Source organism: Ammospiza nelsoni, chromosome 9 (genome assembly GCF_027579445.1).
Source record: "Ammospiza nelsoni isolate bAmmNel1 chromosome 9, bAmmNel1.pri, whole genome shotgun sequence".
Taxonomy (NCBI): domain Eukaryota; kingdom Metazoa; phylum Chordata; class Aves; order Passeriformes; family Passerellidae; genus Ammospiza; species Ammospiza nelsoni.
The window spans coordinates 25871881-25895203 of NC_080641.1; the positions used below are offsets into that span (position 1 = coordinate 25871881).

Genomic DNA, 23323 nt, shown 5'->3' on the forward strand with positions numbered 1-23323 from the left:
GGAGGGAGCAGTTCAGCAGCAAATGAGGCACATACAGTTCTGTTCTAACTTGCAGCTCCTCCTGGTCTCTAACCTACTTTCCTTTTCCTCCTGCTGCTCATTCATCTAAGGGCTTTCATCTAATAGGAGAGTTTTGAAGGGGCCATTTCCTGATGTAAAACTGCTGTGTCTGGCAGGGGGGGCAAGAACAGCCTTTCCTGTTGCCACTCACAGCAGTCTGGCTCACATCTGGGGTGAGCTACACCAGCACATCTTTTTCTGTGCCAGGGCAGCTGTCAGGGCTTTGTCGTTAGTGCATCTCCCAGGCAGAACCAGTGGCAGATCTCACGTGTGGGCAGCAGCAGAGCTGGCACATTAATTGGCACATCACAGCACACACAGGATGGTGTCACAGCATGGGAGGGAAATGCTGTGGGGAGCAGGGAAGGCACGTGTGCCAGAGGAGGAACATCTCAACAGGCAGATCACCAGGAGCAGCACTAGGGAGAGGGTCACACACAGTCAGCAGCAGCATGCAGCTTCTTGAGGAGGAGCACAATGTTAAACAGGGACAGCTGTGCATGGAGACAGGCCTCTGTGACATGTCTCCATGTGGGTACAAAAGCCATCTTTGCTGTCTGCTTGTGGTTTGCGTTGTGTGAACAATTGTGACAAGTTGGGCTTGGTCCCACCTTCAGAGAGGTCAGGGTGTTTGCATCAACGGTGTCCCTTGCTATACCTGTAGCAAGGTTCAAGAGCTGCCATCAGAGAGACAGGGAGCCAGGAAATTTCCTTTTCCTGTCTGTGAGTGAGGATAAGCCAAAGATGCTGCTCATTTGTTAAGTTTGCAGAGCTCTCTGGAGAGACAAAACCAAGCCAGAGTGTGCAGTTCACTCGAGACAGCAGCAGGACCCTGGGATACTGCCAGGCACTGCTCCCCCACCAAGAGACGGCACTCTGTCCTCCTCCCCTTTCCCTCCTGCATCCCTTGTGAGTCTCTGAGGAGTGGAAGGGGGTGTTGTGCAGCTGGAAGTGACTGTTCCACTCCTGACGAGCTTGTCCTCGTTTAATGAGGTGCATGAAAGCCACCAAGCCCAGTGGGCCCAAGCTGCTGCCCCTGTCACCCGAAGCAGGTCAAGGCAGTGCTGTGAGGATGCATTGACAAGAGGTGCTGGCCACCAGCCCTGGTAGTTGGTCTCCCTGCTGGAGCTTGCTGAGCAGGGAAAACTTGTTTAATGCATAATTAATTGGTCTACTGTTATTAAATATTAAGCTTTTCATTTTTGTGGTTTTTACTTCAGACAAGGGTTATTCCCCACTGCTGGCCGCCCTGTACCAATGTACTGCCATGCCAAGTCACTGAGAGGATACGGGCCTGGGCAGTGTCCCAGTACACCATGAGAGGAGACTGAGTTGTGTTGCTGATGAGCTGTGAGCTAGCTGGAGGATCAGGGGCACTGAGCAGAGGTGGCTGGGGCTGAGTGCTGTCCCCTGGCCACCGAGTAGCACAGGTGCCCCCTGTACCTGCCATCTGCTGGCCCTTGCAGGCTTCCCTGGGGCATGGCACTGGGGCCAGTGGTGTGCAGTGAGAAATGTAGCTCTGTGTCACATGAAGGCCTGTGGACTCACTGCCTTGCAAGTAGCTCCAGGTGTTTGCCAGTGTCAGGGGCAGCACTGGCCAGAGCCAGCAGCTGCTGTGTAACAGCCAGGTGCAGAGCAGCCCCAGGGCCAGGCAGCCAGTCCTGTGCTGGAGGGAAGCTCCCAGTGCTGTGGTATATGGTGCTTTCCTTTTCATCTTCATCTCGTTGTCTTTCCATCTCTGAACCTCTGCAACAATGACTAAAGGCTAATGGGATTTCTGTTCTTGCCCCATTTCTTTTCTTTGCAGGTGCCAGTGTCCCCTGTTGCCCGAATATCTCAAGTTAGTTTTAACTCCTGTTTTTATCTTTCGACACTTTTTGCTTTTTCTTTCCCTTTCTCTCTCATATCTGTATTTTTTGTTTCAATGTCATGAAGATCACCTTCACTCACAGCAGACTGTAAAATGGCAGTGATTCACTTTCTGACATGATGTGTGGGGCCAGGCTCGGTACTGCTCGCACGGCACTACAGCAGCTCACTGCAGGACAGTGCAGAAGGGAAGGTCCCGAGTCATAGGCTGCCAGGAGGCCTCTGCAGCAGCCCTTTCCTGCTCTCCAGCCTCCTACCCCCTCAGGGTGGTAGGCCAGGCTCTGCCATGGTACCAGGCCTGCAGCTGGCCCTGCATGGGGACTGATAACCTTGGCCATTCTGGAGGGAGCCACCAGCTAAAAATCCCAGATGGACAAATCGAAGTGGGCTCTTCAGTGGTTGAACACACTCTCTTCCTACCTTGGGCAAACTGGTTTCCCTAGGCTGGGTCACCTCTGTCACAGACAGAACACACGACAGACAGACAGGTCTCTGGACTGCCTGAGTTTGGGTACCAGAATCCCAGGCACAGAGGAGGCGCTTACTGTTCTAGCAGCTTGGATGGAGTAGTACCAGTCCGCAGATAAAAGTGCCCCCTTATCACTTGTCTTCTGAGCTCAAGTTCATCCTCAAACAACCATAAAAGCGTGGCCACCCTGCCCTGGGATGTACAGGCATCTGTGTATGCACACAGGAATGGGAGATGTGGGATAAATACTTCCCCTGGGAGCAGAGCCAAGGGCTTTGCCATGTGTCCCTGCAGGCATTGTGAGACCTCTGAGCTCTTCTGGCCTTGTGGTGAGCTCACTGTCCTCTTGCAAGAGCAATTGGAAGAGCTTGTGGAAGTCCTGGCAGTGTGTACAAATCTCCATCTTGCCCTGCACTGTCAGTGGCTGTTTTTCTAGGTTCACCATAATGGGATTCCAACCACCTCTTTCTCCCCACCTGCTCTTGCAGCTCTTTTGTTGCTGCAACACTTCTCTGGCTGACAAAACATGAGTTTGGAGAGACCACCTTGTGTTTCTCAGCAGAGATGAGGCTCTGTAGCTCTGCTATGGTCCATGGCTCTACTGTACTTCGTACATAACCGTGTTGGAGAAGCACATACTGTGGCTGTGTTCCAGTCTCCTTGTCCTTCCTGTCCCACACTTCTGTGTTGGTGCCACACTGTTCTCATCCTTCAGTTGCTCGTGAGTGGCAGCTCTGCAAAGGCTGCTCCTCAGATACAGCCTCAGAGATCTGACATGAGTGAGGAATTTGTGCCAAAACCAGCATCATCTCTGTCCCTTTGAGGGCTTGCTCAGCCACCTCAGGGATCCTGATGGGTGAACTGGCAAACAGGACCATCTGCAGGAGGACCTCAGCACAAGGCAGAATAGGCGTATTTCCTTCTCCACCTGTCTGTGTGTTCTCAGGCCATCCATGGATAGCTGTACACTGCCAAGCGATGGCAGGATGAGTGTGTGTTGGATTGGGTCTTGCTGTGTGCAGTGATGTCAGATGTTTTATGCAGAGGTCTGAGGGTAACACTCCCGTTATCACCTTGTGACTTGTCACCACCGTGTGAAATGTGTGTACCCAGCCTGGAGACTGCTCCATCACCTCTGTGGCCCATCACTGCCATCTGTGGCAGTGTTCAGCCTCCTGAGCAATTGAGAAGCTTCTGGCTGTGCTCCAGCCTGTCTCCCTGGGTGTGAGTCAACAGCTTCAGCCTATTAATAATCATCATTAGCCATGTGGGGTTTCTGGGAAACCCATAGAGCAGCCAATGGAGTCACGAGCCTTGGGATTTGGATGACGTTTCAGAATCACGTTCCTGCCAGTTCAACATCTCAGCATCAGAGAAGGAGGTTGTGGTGGTTAAGCTCTGAGTTCCGGGCCTCAGGAGGGCTCCTCCCAATCCCACATGCACACCCCCACAGTACCTGTCCCATGTGTGGCATCTGTGGGATCCCTTCCTCTGGGCCTTTCTGCTGAGCAGGGCTTTAGCTGTGCCCAGGATGAGCTGTGATGTTGCGTCCCTGGTTTAGGCAGGGCAAGACTTCTGCCATGGCTTGGGCTACATCCCAGCTCGCAGCAGCCTCCCAGAAGCTGCTGGAGGGCACATCCCTGCCCATGTGCCTTGCATGAGCCAGCCCAGAGGAGCTGGATTTTGGGCCCTGGAGCAGGCTCTGCCTCTGGAGCATCACTGAAGAGTTATGCAGCTGTGGGCAGAGCTGCTCCTCAGCTTTCAGAACACTGTACAATGTCCTACCAGGGAATGATCCATTCTTCTGCGGGGCCCTTTGCATCCTTCTCCAATGCCCCGGGGACTGTGACAGCATCTGGCTACCCAAAAAGCTGTGCACATGCAGTGCAGAGGATTCACTGCAGGTCTGGCAGTTTCTTTGTGGCTAATGCCATTGTTAGGGGCAATCAAGAGAATCAGCCCTTGGCAGTGGGAGCACCAGTGTGTTCAACTTCAGCCCATGCAGGAGCCCGGGAGGCGCAGTGACAGCAGTGACAGCGCGTCCGCGGCCCGTTCCTGCCGGGGCTGGCCGAGCCCTGCCCGCTGCGTGGCCTGCTCAGTGTGCCCGTGGCTGCACTGTCCGAGCATGCTCACCCGCCATGCCCATCCTGCACATCACCTTTGTGTTCTGTCCGCGCCCCGGGACTGCTGCATGCCCTCAGCTCCCCTCCATCCCGCCGGCGCTTCCATGGTCACACGTGTCCGCCTGCGCCCACCGCGGGGTTTGCTGTGCCCGTGCTCTGCTGAGCCCTCCTCGGCCGTGCAGAGCCATAACTGTTCTCCTCTCCCTCCTCCCTCCTTGTCTGCTTGCAGGCATGCGTGACCACCCCCCAATCCCCGTGAGCGACCTGGCTGACAACATCGAGCGCCTCAAGGCCAACGATGGGCTGAAGTTCTCCCAGGAGTACGAGGTGAGCCTGACAGCGGCACGGGCAGCACGGTGCAGTGGTGCTGGCCAGGGCCCCAGCAGAGAGGGCCTGGTGAGAGCTGAGCTGCGCTCCCCTGCAGCAATGCTGTGTGGTCAGTCCCCACGCCAGCCCTGGGAGCCTGCCAGCTCTCCCTGCCGGCCCCACGGTGGTGGGAACTCACCCTGAGCAGTTGAAGCGTGGCTGGTACAGGGAGAAGGCCTTGCAGGAGAATGCACAGCAGCCTGCCGTGCTGCCACCATGGTTAAAGTCTTAGGAGTGAATGGGAGCTCATGTCTGCCTACCTGGACTGCCACTGATTACTTTGTTCTGCTCTGTGAGGGCTGCACTCCATCCAGGATGGCTGATGTATTTTGGTCTGCAGTATGTGTGCCCATTCACTTCCATCTGTGTTAAAAGCTTTGCTCTCTGCACCATCCTCTGCTGCCAGCAAACATGCCTTGTGAGTTTTCATTCCTGTTTTCCCCAGCTAATTTCCCACTGGACTGTGCTGGCATTAGCCTGTGCTGTCCAGCATCAGTGCTCATAGAAACTCTGCTAGTGTCCCACTGCCCTGGAGTAGTCCAAGCTCCCCTCCTGCACAGAGCTTTCTGTGCCTGTGACCTGAAGTCATGAGCTGCAAACCTGCCTACAGTTCTGGATCGTGCTGCCATCGTTGTCCATGTCTCTGGTGCAGCCCCTGGGTAGGTCCTGCCTGCATCCACCACAATGCTGCCTCTGCTCACACACACAGGCATGTGCTGGGTGCTTGGGGAGCCCCTCCACTGCACCTCTCTCAGCCCAGCTCCCTCCAGCTCTGCCCTGTCCTCTCTGAGAGCAACTTGCCAAAGGGAGGGAATGTGGAGGGAAAGGGGCTGACCTACCTGAGGGCTGCCTAACCTTTTTTGATGCTCTCCAGGCTGCGTGATTGGGTTGCAACTGTTTAAAATTGGGAAAAGTTCCTCTGCAGCCATGAGAGCAGGAATGGCAGGATGATGTTTTGCTGTGCTTATATCCAGAGCCCTCTTGAGCTGCAGGGGACTTGTAAATAAACCCCCCACTAAAGAGGGAATAAATTTGGGAAATGTTCTTTGCATGTGTTATCACTTCTGTTTGAATTGTTATCTGCCTGTGCCTGCAGCCACCCCTTCCTGCACAGTACCTACACTGATTTATGAGATGAGATCAGAGCATTTGCCCACAAGGTAGGATTATATATGCCAGGAAAGGGAAAGCAGATCTCAGTGTTGAGAAGGTAAGAGACAAATTCCAGCTAGTTCAAAGGGTGTGCTGCATGTATCTGAGGAAGGCACAGAGCTCTTTTTTTGCTTTGGGATGCCAGGTGGAGGGTCTTGGCATCCCTGTGCATTTACTGTCTGAACCAGAGAGATGAGCTACAGCATTACATTGTGACTTGGGAAATATTTAAAGGAGTAACGTGCTTCCCTTGCAGTTACCTGTGTCCTCATGTGTGTCCTGCCCGTGGAGCCAAAGTGTGCAGTCATATCTGTCTGCCTTGGGCTTTTTGTTACCACTCCAACTGAAATGTTAAGCAGGGCTGTCCACTCTGCCACAGGCAGGCTGTGGTTCTGCTGCACAGTGGGGATTCTGCAAGATCCAGTGTCTCTGCACTCCCATCCTCACATTAGGCCTGTGCTCAACAGAGCCTGCAGCATAATACTGAGCTGTGGGAACTGTTTTTGAAAAAATGAGCATTAAATAAATTCTCTTAGCTGCTTTCATGAGCCTCTCTCTTCTCATTTCTCTTTCTTTAGAATATCATGGCTGGTTGAGAGCACCAATCAGTTGTACTTCTCATGTTGAAGCAGCTATTAAGTAGCTGATTGTTGCACATAATTTTTTTCCCCTGGATTCTGCTGTGTTTGACTCCTCATCATCAGAAAATTGCTGAACATGACAGGGTTGTAGAGTGTTTGACACTAGGACAGACCCAAAAGCAGAAGGGGTTGCACCTTGTTGGCATGTGGGGATCAGTGCAATCATTTCCCATTTGAAATGCCAGTGGGAAGAATCCTGGACTGAGTTTGAAGAGAGCAGCAGCTGCCTGTGCAGGGCTGCTGTGGCAGCAGGTCTGCTCTCATCCTGGTCGCTGTGTGTGTGGGTTTGGCAGGGCAGCAGCTCCCTTTGATAGCAGGGCTGCAGGGCAGGACAGGCGTGGTGTGTGCTGCTGACTAAGGGAATCTGCAGAGTGGGTGTGGAAAGAGCAGAGGTGGGAGGGGGAGCAGCCCCTGTGGGAGCCCAGGAGACAGGAACCACACCTCAGCACATGCTTGCATTCGCAGTGAGCATTGATACAGTCCCAGTGCTCACCCTGGGGCTCTGTGAGCCCCAGACCTTACCCAGAGCTGAGTGGTGACCCAGTGCTTTGAGAAGTGAAGGCCCTGCCCCTGTTCCCCCTGGCATAATGGTGCTGCCAGAATGGGCATAGCACAGCTGAGCAGGGAGACACAAGGGAGGAAGGCATGGAAGGTGAGCCCCCAAGGCCCATTTGCTGTTTGATTGTGCTTTGAAATAGTTGCATTTTAAGTGTTTTTGTAGAGCAGCCTGTCAGCCTAACATCTCTGTGGGGTGCAGGGCTGTTTATAGATGGCTCACATTCCAGGAGCAGTGGCACCACAGGCAGAGAGCAAATATTTAACAGCACTTTTAACCATTGAGGCCAGCTGGCCTAGAGCCATCAGTCTGGCACTTGCCTCGGCTGTGCAAGCAATAGCAGGGTAACCTAGACACAGGTGACATGAAACAAGACCTGTCAGCACCTCCCCACATGCCTGGGAAGGGGGCAGGAAGGGTGGCAGAGATTTCTCACAGCCGTCTGACCTCTATTCCCACAGTGAGAGAACAAATAATATTGCTCACACCAGTGTGCCAGCCTGCCTGGCCATGCAGCCCATGTGACAAAGCCAGCACAGAGCAAGCTGAGGGCTGGCTGCAGTGAGCAGGCTCATGACTGTGGGTGAGCCCTCACCCCTGGCACCTGGGAGCCGTCCCAGCTGTACCTCCTGGTGCCTCTGGTGCGGCAGGAGAGGCTGAAATGCAGCTGCTGGGAGCTGAGCCGTCTGCAGGCACAGCTCAGTGCTGCCATCTGCTCTGGCACAGGGCAGAGCGCAGAGCACAGCCCCACCACGCTGCACAGGCAGGCAGCAAGCTGGGGAGCAGGGCACCAGGGTCTGGCAGCTGCTGCTGGCCTGGCTGCACCAGGAGAGTATTTCATTTTTAGTGTACAGTGAAAGCTGCAGCGAATTTACAGTGTGGGATTAATGGAATTAGATAACTAGAAGGAAGGCTGAGCCCCTGACTGTGGATGTGCAGGTGGTGGCAGGCGCTGCCGCTGTGTTGGAGCTCCTCCTGTGGGCACCTTCCCACGCTGCAGCCTGTGCTCCCGGGGCAGGATCCCCTGCCTGGTCAGCACCCACACATCACACCTCACACTCCTGCTGTGGGATCCACCAAGCTGAGCCTTGCTGTCCCCTTTGGTGCTGTTAGCAAACACAGGGCAGGCTGGCTCCAACCAGCACTGCTTCCTGCTCTCTTGTAATGCCTTAGATCCTGCATCACCTTCCCAGAAGATTTTTCCTTATTCCTTTCCAAAATGTATCCTGAGGCTATTGCCCCTCATGTCCATCCAGTGTGTGGCCCCCAGGAGCAGAGCAGAGCAGGTGATGAGAGCCTGGCAGTGTGGCACTGCCTGGCATGTTAGCTCTTAGTAATCTTTAGGTTGTGTGAGATTTCACTGTGCTCCTGCTTCCTGGTGTGGTAGGGAGGCTGCAGACCTTTCCTCACAGTTTCCTGTGGAGAGAAGCACTGGTGGTTTCCCCAAACCCTGTATTCACTTCCATTTCCCATAAAGCCTCTGAGGACACTGCACCTCCCGTGCCTGCAGCCCTGGCAAGGCAGGTCAGGTAGCAGCAGAGGTGCTTGGGTCCCTGGGGCCAGTGAGCCCAGGAGGATCAGGGTGGCACCCAGGTAGCTTTGGTTTAATGGCTTGCTGGGTTTAATGGCTCATTGGAAGCTGCCTAGCAGGCACAGGGCGCTCACGTTCCAGTAATAAGAATAATAAGGCTGAAGTGCTGCCAGCCATTGATTCAGAGGCACATTATGTCCTCATTTGAGGCGTGGTGCAGATTGACAGTGGTCAATGCTCCTGTAATGTGGTTGATTTCACAGGAGGACAGGAAGCACTCACTGCCTGTGCATCTTCCTGTCCCCGTGCCCTTGTGCAGCTCCCTGAGCTGCTGTGCTGCCCCCGGGCACTGCCTGCCTGGGCTCTCCATGCCTGCCAGCCACAGAGGCAGCAGCAGGGCCTCAGCATGCAGAGAGATTTTGGAACTGCACTAAGGAAGGGGAGCAGCAAGCCCGAGGTGGATTGTATGTGAGAGTCAAACTGGCACTCAGGGGTGTTTGCAAGGCATTTGTAAAGTGCCCTGGAGTCTGTCGAGGAAAGAGCCTTTTTCCAATCCTTTTTCAATGGTCTGATTCTGTCTTTATGGCAGTAGCAGCAGGGATCCCTGAACTGCTTTGGTGAAATTGTTCCTTGCACTTCCATGCTGGGAAGGAGGAGTTTTACTAATTGGGCTTTTTCTTAATTTGCACTTGCTGTCTTACAGCATCTCCCTGTCACTTTAAAGCAAAGCGAAAGTCGTGGTGCTTTTAAGTTTCCTCCTGGCTCATTTCCTTCCAATTTCCCAGCCCTTCTGCTTTCTAGGAAGAGTGTGTTTGCTGGGAGTGTTACTCTGATCAAGTTTTGGGATGAAGCAGTGATTCCCATGAGCCCCCCAGAAAGGAGCAGACTCCTGGTGCCAAGGCAGTTTTGGAGCAAGGTGGGGAGACGAGGCAGTGCTACTGCAACAGGAGCTGCAGAGCATTGTACAGAGATGGGACAAAACTTGCCAACCACTGCTCCATGTAGGGGCTCCAACTCACTCCAAGCAGCCCATCATTCTCCCATTTATTTACTCATTTGTTTGCCTTAAAGGGGGGAACAGGTGTACATTAATTCATCACCAGAGTTTAAATTAAATCATTTTACTTCTAAATGAGTCACTAATTTGCAGGAGTATTTAATTAGAGCCTCTTTGCACTCAGGTGCTGTAGTAGTTCTGACTTTTTCACCTGTTTGCCCTCTTAAGAGGCTGATGATGATTAGACCATTTCTGCACATACTCATTGCACATCAAAGCTATTAACCCTAATGGCAACACCTTGATGCTCCTCCTCCATTCTGGAGGCTCTTGGCAGCCTTGCCGTCCCCCAGGAAATAACCCTTTCCTCTGCTGTGGCAGGACACAGACTTGCTGTGCAAAGCACTCTGCACCCCACAGCTGGGTCAGCCCTGCAGCCTTTTGGCAGGGATTTGCAGCATAGATTGAGCAGGAACAACTGCACTGAGCTCTGCTTTCCTCTGCTGCAGGGGTAGGGCTCACTCCAGCACCCACCTGTGCCCACTGAGAGTGTTCACAGAGTGCAATTATAGCTGGCTCTTCCTTGGGTTGCTTCTTCACAGCAAGAAGGTGCTCACTGATACCTTCAGAGCCAGTCTCAGCTCCACCACTAGCTAGTCAAGTCTCTTCAGGGGCTGTCTGTGCAGACTAAGGCCACCTTTCTGAAAAATAGGTGTTATTTATGTTTCTAATAGGCATTGGTGGGTCCATATTTTCCTCATTAGTTTGTCTATTTGTGCTTCTCCTTCCCTGTGCTCCATATTGATCAGACTGATGTCAAAACCTCACTTACTTATCTCTACTCCAAACCATAAAGTCCTTTATATTATATTCCTCTTTTTTTTTTTTTTCATGTCTGATCATTTCTGCATTCCTCTTGTGCAGTTCAGCCTCACTATTGGTGGGCAGCATCTTCCCTGCCACACACCTGAGAGTGAGGAGCATCTAAAGAGCAGATCCCCTGAGCAGCCTGTACTGAAAGCAAAATACAGGTGCCTGAATGAAATGAAGTGACCCAGAGAGCTGTGAGCTGTGCTGAGATGTGTCTGTGCCTGGGCAGAGAGTGTGCAAGGCCTGTGGCAGCCAGGCTGTGTGTTTGAAGCCAGAAGTGGTGCCTGCAGCCTCCACTCCCAGCATCCTGGCTGCAGCGCCTCTGAGCACAGCGGCTGCCTGCTTATTACACTGATAATAGAAAATTACAGGTTTTCTGTAGGAAATGTCTATTTACATCCTACATTTCCCAAACTACCTATTAGCATCGCTGTGATGTCACATCCTCCTGTGCCTTTTCGTCAGCACTGGCCCCTCTACCTGCAGGCAGCCTGGGCCACACCTGGGCACAGGCAGCTGCCACCTGGCACAGCACTGGCCGTGCCCTGCATGTGCTGCAAAGCCCTCAGGGCTGGTGCAGCAATGCAGGCACTGCCTGTGCTCCATGCTCAAGCCAGTGCCCACAGCCACTGCTGGCTGCTTGGGAAGTGCCTGCTCCACAGCACAGGAGCAGAGGGGACATTGATGGGTGTCACTTTGTGCACAGCTGGTGGTTGGTGGAACTGAGCAGAGGGACCATGAGAGCTGTTCATGTCAGCTCAGTCAGGGAACTTTGCTTCCCACCTCAGCCTTTTGCTCACAGCTGATCCAGAGCTGACAGGCATTTCACTGCCTGAGAAACCTTCTGACAGGGCTCTTCCAGGCAGTGAACACAGATGCCTGCAGGGAGCACAGCATGCAGTGCTTCCCTTGGCCTATTTCCCCAGTGTTTTGTCCATGGGCCAGCAAAATTTCAGAGACCCCGAGCTGGAGCAAGATTTTAAGGTTTTGACAATGTTGTTAATTTTGGGGGTAAGGGAGTTCATGGGATGACTGATTTCTGGTGTAGCTTCTTGCCCCCAGCTTTCCCAGGGCTGCATGTGCAGAGCAAGTCTCTGCTTGAGGCAGTGTCTTACCTGTGTGTCTCGTGTGCCTCTCGGACAACAAGAACATCCCATCTCAGAGGGGATGGTGCTTTGGGGATGGTCCTTGTTCACCTTGCTCTGTGCATGCACTGAGACAATAGAGAAGGCTTTGGGAAGAGGCTGCCTGGCCATGGAGCAGCCATGGACTGGGTGCACCAGCACGTGGCTTGTGGAAGAAGCACTGGGTGTGTGAGGCCAGGTGGGAGTGGGATGTGTGCTTTTCAGGCAGTTGCATAGCGTGCAGGCCAAGATTTATAACCACGTCTCTTCTCCACGTTTATAGTTTCTTGTCACTCTATTAACTCAAACGAGAGATGTTTACATTGCATAAGTAGCTGGAGCAGCGGATAGTAACCTATTAATTTTCATGACTATTCCCTGGCAAATGCTTACAGGCTGTGTTGCAGGACACTAATACCAAAAGCTCCTGGGGCACAAGACACCCAGGGCTTGCTGTATTTCAAGAGGCTGCAGTTCAACAGCTAATAAAACTGCTAGGTCAAGATCTGCGCAGTCAGGTCTCTCTGGAATCCTGGCAGAAGACCAAATTTCTGCTGATGGGTAGCTCCAGAGGAAAGGATGAGCATGCAGCAGAGATGAAGGCTCATCTGCAGTAGGCTGCCCCAGTGAGGGACTGCTTTGCCTGCAGATAGTGGGATGCATGTGCCACTGGAAACTGGTTTTCAGTGTGGTCTGGCTTGATGCTGCTGCCATGGACACCCATGGAAATTGTGTCTGGCCTGGGGAAAGGTGTGCGGGGCAATGCAGATTTCCTGACTGAAACCCATGTGCTGCAGCACTCCAATGTGCTGGAACCGCTACCAATTCCTTCCTTCTCCTTCTCTCCACAGTCCATTGATCCTGGGCAGCAGTTCACCTGGGAGAACTCCAACCTGGAAGTGAATAAACCGAAAAACCGCTATGCAAATGTGATCGCCTATGACCACTCGCGTGTCATCCTGACTTCCATCGATGGTAAGAGTCACTGCACTGGGCACCCAACAAGCAGCTGAACCTGACTGTAGCAAGGAGACCATCTTTTTCTGTGTTCTCAGCTGAGCAGGGACAAACACCAAGCATCAGCATGATCAGATGTGTGTTCTGGCTGGCCAGAAGAGAAAGGGCACTGTAAAGCTTCCCCAGTGTCCTCACAGTGTGCAACCACACAGAGCAGTGTGTTCTGTGTGGTTGCTTCTTAGTACTGCTGACAGCAAACATATCTGTCCCAGCAGCCTCCTCCCACTGTCCTCTCTGTGTGACTTCAGCTGCCTTCCTCACTACATGGTGAAGCATGGCACTGTTAGTGCCCTTGCCACCCTCTGTCCCAACACAATTGTAGGGCCAGTATCTTTCTCTGAGACTTGTCAATATATGGGCCCAAATAAGTGCCTAGAGTGGCACAGGGTGAGGGGTGCTCCTTCCCCTGGGACATCAGACTCCATACATCCCTGTCCTCCATGGAAGCATCAGGCCCTGGTGTCCATAGCACTGACCCCCACGACTCCAAGAACCCGCCCCACATCCCTGGAGTTTGGGCTAATACACGTTTCTAGTCCTGTTGCACACAGAGGAGCTGGGGCCCAAGCTCACCCATTTCCCTTGTTCTATAAACCAGCACCCAGCTGCTCACCCAGATCTGAGCCCACTGATGGAGGATGGGGAAGATCCAGCTAATTCAATGCACCCTGGTTGGGGAAGACCTGGCTTTGTGCACAGGTGGCCCTCCAGTCACTAGCATCCTTTTTTGGGAGATGGAAAAGCCTTCTCTGATGGTAATGCACTATTCATCCTCTTCAAGAGGAGGAGAGGCAGCCAAACAGTCCCTCACAGCAAGCCCTGTTCAGCAGCAGCAGCAATGTGAAGGCCTGGCATGTCTGCTCATGGGCAAACCCTGGCAGACAGCTGTGGGGTGAGCACACGGGGGAATCCCTGCTTTCCAGGCTGACTCAGTTGCTGTGAGTAGTGTCTGTGCCTTCCTGGGAACTGTTCCCAAAGCACCCTGCCAGCCCCGTGCCGCCCATGCCAAGGAGCCAAGCACTGCACTCCAGCTGCTGCTGCCCCCAGCACTGCCAGCACTTGGTGTCTGCTGGAGACTGCTGAGACCTGGAGAACAGAGCTGTGGAGTTTGCCCCAGGACAAAAGGATGAGGGGTGACCCCCAGCTTTATTTCCTTTCTCTAATGAAATGTAGATGCTCTCTCCTGGGGAGACAATGAGATTCCTGCCGCTTTCTATCCCTGCAGCCTGGGCAGCCCATGCTGAGCAGGGTTTGGAAGCAGCCTCAGGCCTCTGCTTTGCCAAATTTATTTTAGTAACTATGTGTTTGCATTTTAAAGGCCTTTACAAAAAATTCCTTTCCTTAAAGTGGTGGAGGCCTCCTGTGGGCTGGAGCAGCCTCTGCCAGCAGGCAGCAGAAGGGGTCTCACACTGAAGGGTTTCAGTGGTGGTAGGAGGAAGATCTCTGGCTCCTTGGGGATAGTTGTCCCTGCAGGAAGAATGGGGGAACATCCTTGCCTGACATCCCTTGCTAACAGAGACAAGCTAATAAAGGAGCCTCATTTTTAAAAGGTGCTGTAGGACCATAACAAATTGCTGGTGAATTTAAGACAATTATTTCAGTCAGTTGCTTGGGGCCGTATGAGCTCCTTAATATTCCTGACTGTGAATTTTCCTTTGTGTGCGTGTGGCAGCTGTCTCTCTGCTTTGGTGTTGCCTGCTTGTTGCATTAATGTGGGAGTTATAAAGGATTCTTCTTTTTTCAGGCACCATCCCTGTGCTTTGCAGGATCCCTGGGAGAGATCCTGACATCACCCTATAAAGGAGAGCCTTGTGAACATGCCAGCCACCTCTCCTGCCTGTGGGGCCAGCAGAGCAGTAGGTCCAGGGCTGTGGGCTTACCCCAGTAACTCTTGCCCTCTTTCTCCCTGCAGGGGTCCCAGGCAGTGATTACATCAACGCCAATTACATCGATGGCTATCGGAAGCAGAACGCCTACATCGCCACGCAGGGACCGCTGCCAGAAACCCTCAGCGACTTCTGGAGGATGGTGTGGGAACAGAGAACAGCCACTATAGTCATGATGACCAGGCTGGAGGAGAAGTCCAGGGTACAGTGTGTGCTTTCTCTCTTTTCTGGAGCTGTTGGGGGGAAGAAAGGAGGAATGGGAGCGCTTCACAGCGTAAGGCATAAGGGCACCCAGGGAGGGGCAGCTCCAGTGATGTGGCTCGCTGCTTCCTGCAGCCCAACAACAAATGCCTTGTAAGCATATCCCTGTGGGGCAAAAGGGTGGCAAAACCTCCTGTTGCTGGCCTGCTTGTTTAGCTCTATTTTGCCTGCATATCTGCATGTTCATCCATCCTTTCCTGCCCACATCACATCAAAGGGGGAAAGGAAAGCTCTGAGGTGGAGAGTGTGGACCACCCCAGAAGCTGAGAAGCTGCAATATTTGGGTGGGACTGGCAGCATCCAGCAGCCTGACAGGGCCCTGGCATTCCTGGTAACACAGGGGAATGGCTGACAGGGTCTCATTGCAATAACAAGACTAATTTGTGCCTTGTCCAATGACAACATGTATAAATTATCAGCTTACACTGCCAGGATTAGATATTCTGATGTAATAAACGCAATGCTGCCTGCAGACCATGAGGAAGGCAAGAGCTGGAGAAGGAGTGGGAGCCCTCACTGCAGATGATACAGTTTTCATGACAGAGGTTCTTACTCAGCCCCTGAAGCAGGAGTTTGTAAGCTGTGACCAAGTGCTCCTGCACCCAGATGCACCCTTTGGGCAAAGCCTGCCCAAGGATGAGGCAGCTTCTGCCTCTCATGATTCAGTTTGCTCCTAAAAGTAAAATTTTAGCGGTGAGCATTTGTACTAGCAGAATATTTTAGTGTTGCCATGCCAACAGCAGAAGGGGCTTGTGCACTCAAGCTGTGAAGCACTGATTATTTTTAGCCCAATAAGCTCATTCTTGAGAAGCAGAAATGGTCAAGTTTGGGTTTAGTTAAAACTTTTGCCTGCGTGCTCTCCCTCCTTTTCAAAGCTTTAGCACCAAAATGCTCACAGGGGTGTCCCAGCCCACCCTGGCTGGGAGAAAGTGGCTGGAACCACCAATCAACCATAGCAAAACAGATCTGCTTTTCCCAATGTGCAAAAAACAGGCATTGTTGATGGGTTTCCTGACATCTTCAAATGCCCTACAGCCTGTAGGGGAAAAGAGCATTCCTTGGAGATGAGCTGTCTCTAGAGATCCAGCCCCAGCTTTGCACTGTGCTTCCTGCTGCAGAGCCCTGGCTGTTCTGTCCAATGGCCACTGTCACCCACACAGGGTGACAGGGAAATGATTCTGACCTGCCCTGTGGCTCAGGAATTAGCACACTCAGGGCTAAGCAAGATCAGAAGCTTCTGATGAACTGTGCTCTGCAGCTGAGGGTTATATGGGGACATTTTTGTGCCTTCACATTTCAGTGATGGAGCATATATTTGAAGAACAAGGAAAAGCCCTTCTGGGTTGCCAAATAAATCCATGCCTGGAATCTTGACTCACTTAACTTCTGGGCTTCTTAGTTATGGCAAGGCACTCCAAGGTGCATGTTTCTTGAAGATAACAGGTTTCCTCTGACCCCAGAGGGACTCATCTTTGCCTGAGGTGTCTGTGCTGCTGAGCTGTGTGTTATCTCCCCCCAGCACACCCCATCCTATCCTGCAGTATTTTGTTTGTCTGTCCCAAACACAGTGTATGTGATCAGGCTTTTGGTGACATTGAATCCTTGTTATGGGCAGGAGGTGACCAGAGCCCTCAGAGAATCTCAGGCAGCCTGTGTGATTGGGCAAACTGCCCAGGGGCTCCAGGCTGACCTGACCAGACCCAGACCCCTGCATTTGCTCCCTGGCACTGCCTGCCTATGTCCTGCTGCCTCTTTGGCACATGCCCAGCACTAATGAGAAGTGGGCAGTTTCTCTGTCGCTGTGGGAGAGGCAGGAGAGGCAGTGGAGAAGCCTGGTCACTCCTGAGTTGAACAGTGATCCACAGCAAGGACTTCCCTGGATGTGTTTGCTGTACACTGGAGGTGTCTCAGGGCATTCCCTCAGAGCAGGGTTCTGGTGGGGAGCTGTGATGTGGACTTCCAGGAGATTATTTTATCTGGGGGTTTTTGTAGTCTTTTTCAGCATCTTCAAAGGCAAGATTGCTTTTAGTCACCTTCCTGCTCTGCTTTTCCTCATGCCCTTTTGGTGAGGGCTAGAGCTCTCTTGGGAGCACACCTTTTAGGGACCAGTGAAGATCCTAATCCCAGTCATTGCCCACTGCTCCAAACTTTCAACACGAGTCACTGTTTTGCAGTTCATTCTGCTCCAGAGACTTCAAACTTCATCTCATGTAACCCCTGCAGCGTTGCTGCCTGCTGCACGCTGCTGTGGGACAGCACTGCTCCAGGCAGTCACATGGCATCCCAGCATTACCCAAGGGTGACCTTGCTTGAGAGTCCCATTGCCCAGGCACTTTGGCACAGGCACAGGACTGTGTGTCCAGCTGCAGAGCCTGGGGTGGGCAGCAGGGCCTCATGGAGAGCTGCCCACTGCAGAGCAGGCTCTGCTGCCTTTCCAGGCGAGCTCCCCAGGTCACCCTCAGCACTGCTGTGATCAGCCAACCAGGACCAGCAGCAGCTTGGCAGCCCTGTGGGGGTGACACTGCTTTAAAGGATTCCTGAGCTGCAGAGGGGAAAAAAAATCTTTAAAGAGCATCAGCTTTTATGGTCTGCAATTTTAGCTGGCTTGATGGTCTAAATCATCCTCCCTTTTTCATGTTTTCACAAAGTGAGAAGCACATAAAGGATAGAAATGGCTGGATTGTGCAATTTAGCTGCCTTCAAAGCTTTACAATCAGTTTCAGAATCATTTGGTGGCAGTTCAGAAACACACATTGTAGATTAGCTTTCCCCAAGCTGCGAGCGTGGTGTGTCCCTGCCGGGCTGTGTTGCCAGGAGAGAGGTATTAAAGCAGGATTTCTCCTACCCTGGGCTATCCCCTAGAGCCTGGCAGAGTCAAGTCTCCCACAGCAGTGCTGTGGGTTGTTCTGTTCCAGCCCAGAGCACCAAGCAGCCTTCTCTGGAGTGTGATCTCCCCTGGCATTTCATGTCCTCGGGAGGAGGTGTTAAGAGACTGGTGCTCAAGGGCCCTGGGGAAGAGAAGCCTGGCAGCCACACGATGCTCCAGCCCTTCTGCTGACAGCAGTGCCATCTGGAGCTTGTGAGCAGGGCTGGGGGCAGAGCACAGCTCTCAAGCTCAAGAGAGGTGCCCGGCTGCTCTTGGGCTCAGGGCATCAAAGGGGAGGAACAGGAGCCACTCAGCAAAGCTGCAATAAATGGCTGTTCAGGACATTACTGTGCTCCTCAAGTTAATGAGAAACAAGCACTGCCAGAAGAAAACATCTCTTATCTGCTTTAGTGCCACAGTGCATCGGCTTCAGCATAAAATTTACAGAGCTTGAAAATGGGGCATAAACATTATGGGTAAATTTGGCAGAAAATGTGACTGACTCTTATCTGGTCATGAATAAATAATTTTCAATTACCAGCCCAGGCATTGCTATTATCCCACACAGGGAACTCCTCTGAAGTTTGTTTTGTGCTCGAGTACACAGCCCTGCAGCATGTGGGTGGCAGGAGGGGACTGCTGTCCCTGAGGTGTAGGCTCAGGCACAGGAACAGGCTGTGCTGTTCCCCTGAAACATCCCCTGCAAAGCACAGCAAGCAGCTGTCCCCAGCATTTGCAGGATGCTATGCTGCTCTTCTCTCTCTTAGAGAGGGTCACAGTGTCCCCAAGCTAGGCAAGACAAACTGAGACCTTGTGGAGACAGCCTGCAGGTAGCACCCACTCATGAGGATGGGATCAGTTTAGCTGTGAAATAATGTTTGTGACCTCCAAGTTGCTGGTGCTGCAGCCAAGTCAGCATCAAATGCTCTGTGCCAAGGATTCCTCTGAGGAAGAGGAATCCTGAGATTATTGCAGGGCCTGCCATGTTGCCACAGATCCAAGGCAGCCCAAGCAGCAGGAGATCCTGGGCAGGAGGCAGCAGAGCTGTTCTGCTTGCACAGGCACCTGCAGTACCCCATTAGGCAGCCTTGCTCCAGGCACTTCTGCCAGGGCAGGCCTTACTGTGAGCAGAACCCAAAAAGCAGGGAGAGGTGCATCCCTCTGACTCCAGGCTGCTGCACTCCAGAGCCAGAGTGCAGGATGAGGGCTCTCAGCTCTCACAAGCCCCACCCTGCTGCAAATGGTTTCAATTAAAAGGCAGAACTTCATTGATTCCTAATTAAGCTTATTGTTTCCCTTCCCACGCATTCCCTGTAAACACATTCTGCTAATAATGAAGTTTACTATTCCTTGACAAGCACAGATGATCTCCCTTTCACTCCTCTCTCCTCGGGTGGGAATCCGTTTTCACTGTGGTGCGCATGGGTGGGAATGAAGTCTTCCTCCTGTCAGCCAGGCACTGTGGCTCTGCAGGGTGGGGGAGCCAGGTACCAGATGAAGCAGGGATTCTGAGGGTGCCAATTAAATAGGGAGCTTGGGGCTTCACAGAAAAAAAAAAAAAAGAAATGGAGGAGTATTTTGGAAACACTGAGCTGTGAAGAGGAGGAGGAGAGCAGCAGCATGTGAGCAGGGAGTGATGTGCAGGGAGGTGAAGGGGGCAGAGGGATGGGCCCCCCGGGGATGTGTTTGGCTGTCTGCCAAGAGGGATGCAACAAAAGCTGTGACCAGTAGCTCAAAGCACCCTGACTGCCGAGTTGGAAAGGGATGATAAGGATGATGCAAGGCAGGAGGTTTCTAGGGAGCAGCAGTGTTTTCATGATGGGACAGTGCTGCCTGCAGGAAGGGGCTGAAGGGATAGTTTGGCCACAGTCTGTGTCTAAGCTGCCATCTGTTCCTTGCGGAGCCATTTTGAAACACCTGGGAGATGTAGAATTTCAGGGATGTGCCACCTGTCACAGGGGCACGTTGGTGTTGCTTGGTGATGCTCAATGCACTCAAGCCTGCAGGAGGGCAGAGAGGGTGGACACAGCATCCAGGCTGGAGCCCTGCATGGGCTGTGTCCCACCTGTCTCAAGGGTGGTCTGCTGCCCAAGGCCATGCTGGCAGGGCACCCTGGGAGACTGTGGGTGTTATGGGAAAGGTAATGCCTGTTGCTGTGAACTGTGCTGGACTCAGCTCTGTCCTGCCACAGCTGTGGGTAAAGGATGCCAGGCTAATGTAGCTGGGAGCTGGTGGGGATACAGACTGCATCTCATTCACCTCAGCTGCCCTTTGAGTAGAGCAGTGCCCACAGAAACCACCATTTCCTCCTCCCTGCTGCACTAGCTCTTCTCCCATTATCACATAGCTGCCCACCCTCTCTTCATCCAGGTAGAGCTCAGGCAGGGGTGGTTCAGGCAAAGCCTCAAAGATGCCCATCTCACCAAACCAGAGAAGTACTACAGCAGGCACAAATCACTGCTAGGAATTGCTGCTCACTGTCTTGGTATCTGGTGTTGCTCTTGTTGCTCTTGTCTGGTGGCCTGGCCCCCTTTGCCATTTCCACCAATGGCTCCAGGGGAAAAGGAAAATCCCTCTTTCAATGAGTAGCCACTCACTGAGATCAGCTCAGTTGGTCAGAGCATGGTGCTAATAACACCAAGATTGGTTCAATTCCCATATGGGCCATTCACTTTAGAGTTGGACTAGATAATCCTTGTGGGTGAGTTTAGCTCAGATTATTCTTGTGATTCTGAGTCTTATGGAAGGGGTCCAGCGGGTGCTGCCTTTTTGCTGGGGATTGGGACACTCTGGGGGAAGGAAATCTGGATTTTAGAGCCCTCCCCTCCTCTCCCCGCACAATGACTCATTTCTGTCTTTACCCTTTGAAGGGCAGAGCCCTGTTCCTCATCCCAGATGCCCCAGCCAGCAGCCAGTCACTGACCCATTTTCCTCACCTCCCTGCAGGTAAAGTGTGACCAGTACTGGCCGAGCCGGGGCACAGAAACCTATGGGATGATCCAGGTGGTCCTGCTGGATACAGTGGAGCTGGCGACCTACACCGTGCGCACCTTCGCGCTGTACAAGGTACGGGACTGCCTGCTGCTGCTGCTGCTTCTTCATGTATTGCAGAGATGCTTCCCAAGGCTGCAGGGTGCCCCATGGCCCACAGGCAGTGGCCACTGGCTGCACCTGGCTTGGCCAGGCATGAGCCATGTCTCACAGATGGGCTGCAGGAGGCGATCAGGTGCAGGTTGTGCATCTGGCTACCACTGGACTCTGGCCAGGATAATTGATGCTCTTCTGTGTGCTTTCTCTGATGGGCTGAGGAACAGGGCTGTTCTTGCCTCTGGTGAGTGTACAGGTAGCAGCTGTCCTCCCATTAGAGAGACAACATGGGAAGCAGTGAATTTTTATCACTCCTGTCACTAATAATGCAAATGGAGGGGCTATTTCTGACATGAGCATAAACCCTTCTCTCCTGCCTGCTGCATTCCTCATTAGTGTTTGGAAATCCCTGGGGGCAGTGCCAGCAGCAGTGTCAATGCAGACAGGCTTTGCAGCAAGTGCTTCTGTGCGTGACTGAGTCTGGGCCAGGAGCCCAGTGCTCAGGGGGGACACACTCATGCCCCAGAAAGGCCCCAGCAACCACACAGCCATTCCTACCTCTTGCTGCATAGATCACTCAGCCAAGCCCAGAGAGGAGCAGGGCAGTCTGCAGTCACAGGCTGGTCACCCAGCCCTGGGATACCATGATGCAGAGGAGCAGGGAGGGAGCTGGCTGCTGTAGCCCTTCCATGTCCAGTGGCTATTTTCCATGAAAATGCAGTGAGTATGCAGGTAGTGAACCTGTGCTATGCAGAAAAGAGTCTTTCACTTTCCCTGCAGTCTGCTCCACCCCTGCAGAGATGCTCTGTTGTCTGTAAAACTGCCTTTCTACAGAGCATCTGTATGTATAGGAGCTTTGCAATAAACCTGTGTTTTTCCTGTGAATTTTCACTGGTGAAAGCCCAGTACATGCATCATCACACAGAGCTTTGCGAGCCTGTGGCTGTTGTTGCCCTATCAGTGGGTTCCTGCACTGGGATGAGATGTTCTCATGCAAAATAACTCCTCTTTGTCTTTGACAGAATGGCTCCAATGAGAAGACAGAGCTGCGGCAGTTCCAGTTCATGGCTTGGCCCGACCACGGGGTGCCGGAATACCCCACCCCGATCCTCGCTTTCCTGCGGCGGGTCAAGGCCTGTAACCCAACAGATGCTGGGCCCATGGTGGTGCACTGCAGGTAGGACTGTGTGTTTGTCTTCTGGCGGCAGAAGCTTTAACCTGTCTGAAAGTGGAGTCTCCCCTTCTTGTGAGAAAGGTTTCATGGTAGCACAACCTGCCCTGCATGCTTGAGCTGGCAGCAGAACAGACCCAGCAGCCGTAGAGCAGTGATGGCATTTCTGTTGCTACTGCTGTATCAGATTAAACAGCACTGCTATATGGAGAGCCTTAGAAAGCACATTTTCCTGCAAAACTGCAAGTGCCATTTAAAAATTAAATATTTGTGCCCAGCATAAGTGGGTGGTACCTTCAGATGCACATCACTGACAGAAATGCATGCAGTGACCTCTACAAACATTCATATGCAGTATTTACAGCCATACTCTTTCAGAGGGTAGAAAGGCAGCTCTTAGGGCAAAATATTAGTCTACTAAGGCTCAGCATCTTACCCAGCCAAGATTTATTTGTAGCAGCCAAGAGGGGACTGTTACTGAACAAACCACTCCATCATTGCTGTTTCAGCATACGCCTTACCAGCAGTGTTTAATGCTCTTCATTCATGCTCTGTTTCAGATGGTAGTGGGGTGTAATTAACACACAAACAAGCTGTATTAAAGCCTTGTTAAGGATATGACTTGCACCATAAATGAGGGAATGCCTAGCTCCCTACCTCTGTCTGTGTTTACGTGTCACAACAGTGTATCTGCTGTTTTCAGGGTGCTCTCAGAGTGAGTAGCTTGAGTTTTGCTACTGCCTGTCCAGCGGCTGTGGAGAGGCATTTGGTGCTTGAGCACTCAGGGCTCAGCACAGTCATGCATAACCTCAGCTTTCTGCTTCCCCTCTCAGGCTGGCCATGCTCATTTTATGGGTGAGGAAACAGTGACCCAGGTTAGGGGACAAGCAGGCTGGAAATTACTGACTTCACTGGTGTTAGGGCCTAGCCTGCTCTTCATGTCTTCTGACTTCACACACATGTGTGTCACTCTCCTGCCTGTTAAGCACATTTCTCCTTCCCTCATGGAGGGGCTGCCAGCCACCACAGGGATCAGCAGGGTGACACCATGTCCTTTCCACTCTAGCAGTGAAAGGGGGACAGCAGAAAGGCTGAGGAGCCTCTCACATTCTCCAGTGATTCTCTCCCTCACTCCTCCTGTCACTTCTTGTTTGGACTTCGCTCACAGAGAGCAGCCTTTACTCCCCTTGTGTGCCCTAAGTCTGGGTGATCTGTGAAGCACAGTTGGAGCTTGTGTGACATCTCTAGGAGACAGTGTCATCTCAGACCGTGTGCTT

General features: G+C 52.6%; 1 protein-coding gene across 5 annotated transcripts in view; it reads left to right on the forward strand.

Moving 5' to 3' along the window:
- PTPRF (protein tyrosine phosphatase receptor type F) overlaps positions 1 to 23323 on the forward strand; it is a 374428-nt gene that overhangs the window by 343344 nt on the left and 7761 nt on the right. For all 5 annotated transcript variants that reach the window (XM_059477803.1, XM_059477805.1, XM_059477806.1 and 2 more), the window contains 5 exons: positions 4751 to 4848; positions 12610 to 12733; positions 14688 to 14863; positions 20735 to 20854; positions 21898 to 22052. In XM_059477803.1, the coding sequence (XP_059333786.1) occupies positions 4751 to 4848; positions 12610 to 12733; positions 14688 to 14863; positions 20735 to 20854; positions 21898 to 22052 (673 nt within the window). The remainder of the gene's footprint in view (positions 1 to 4750; positions 4849 to 12609; positions 12734 to 14687; positions 14864 to 20734; positions 20855 to 21897; positions 22053 to 23323) is intronic.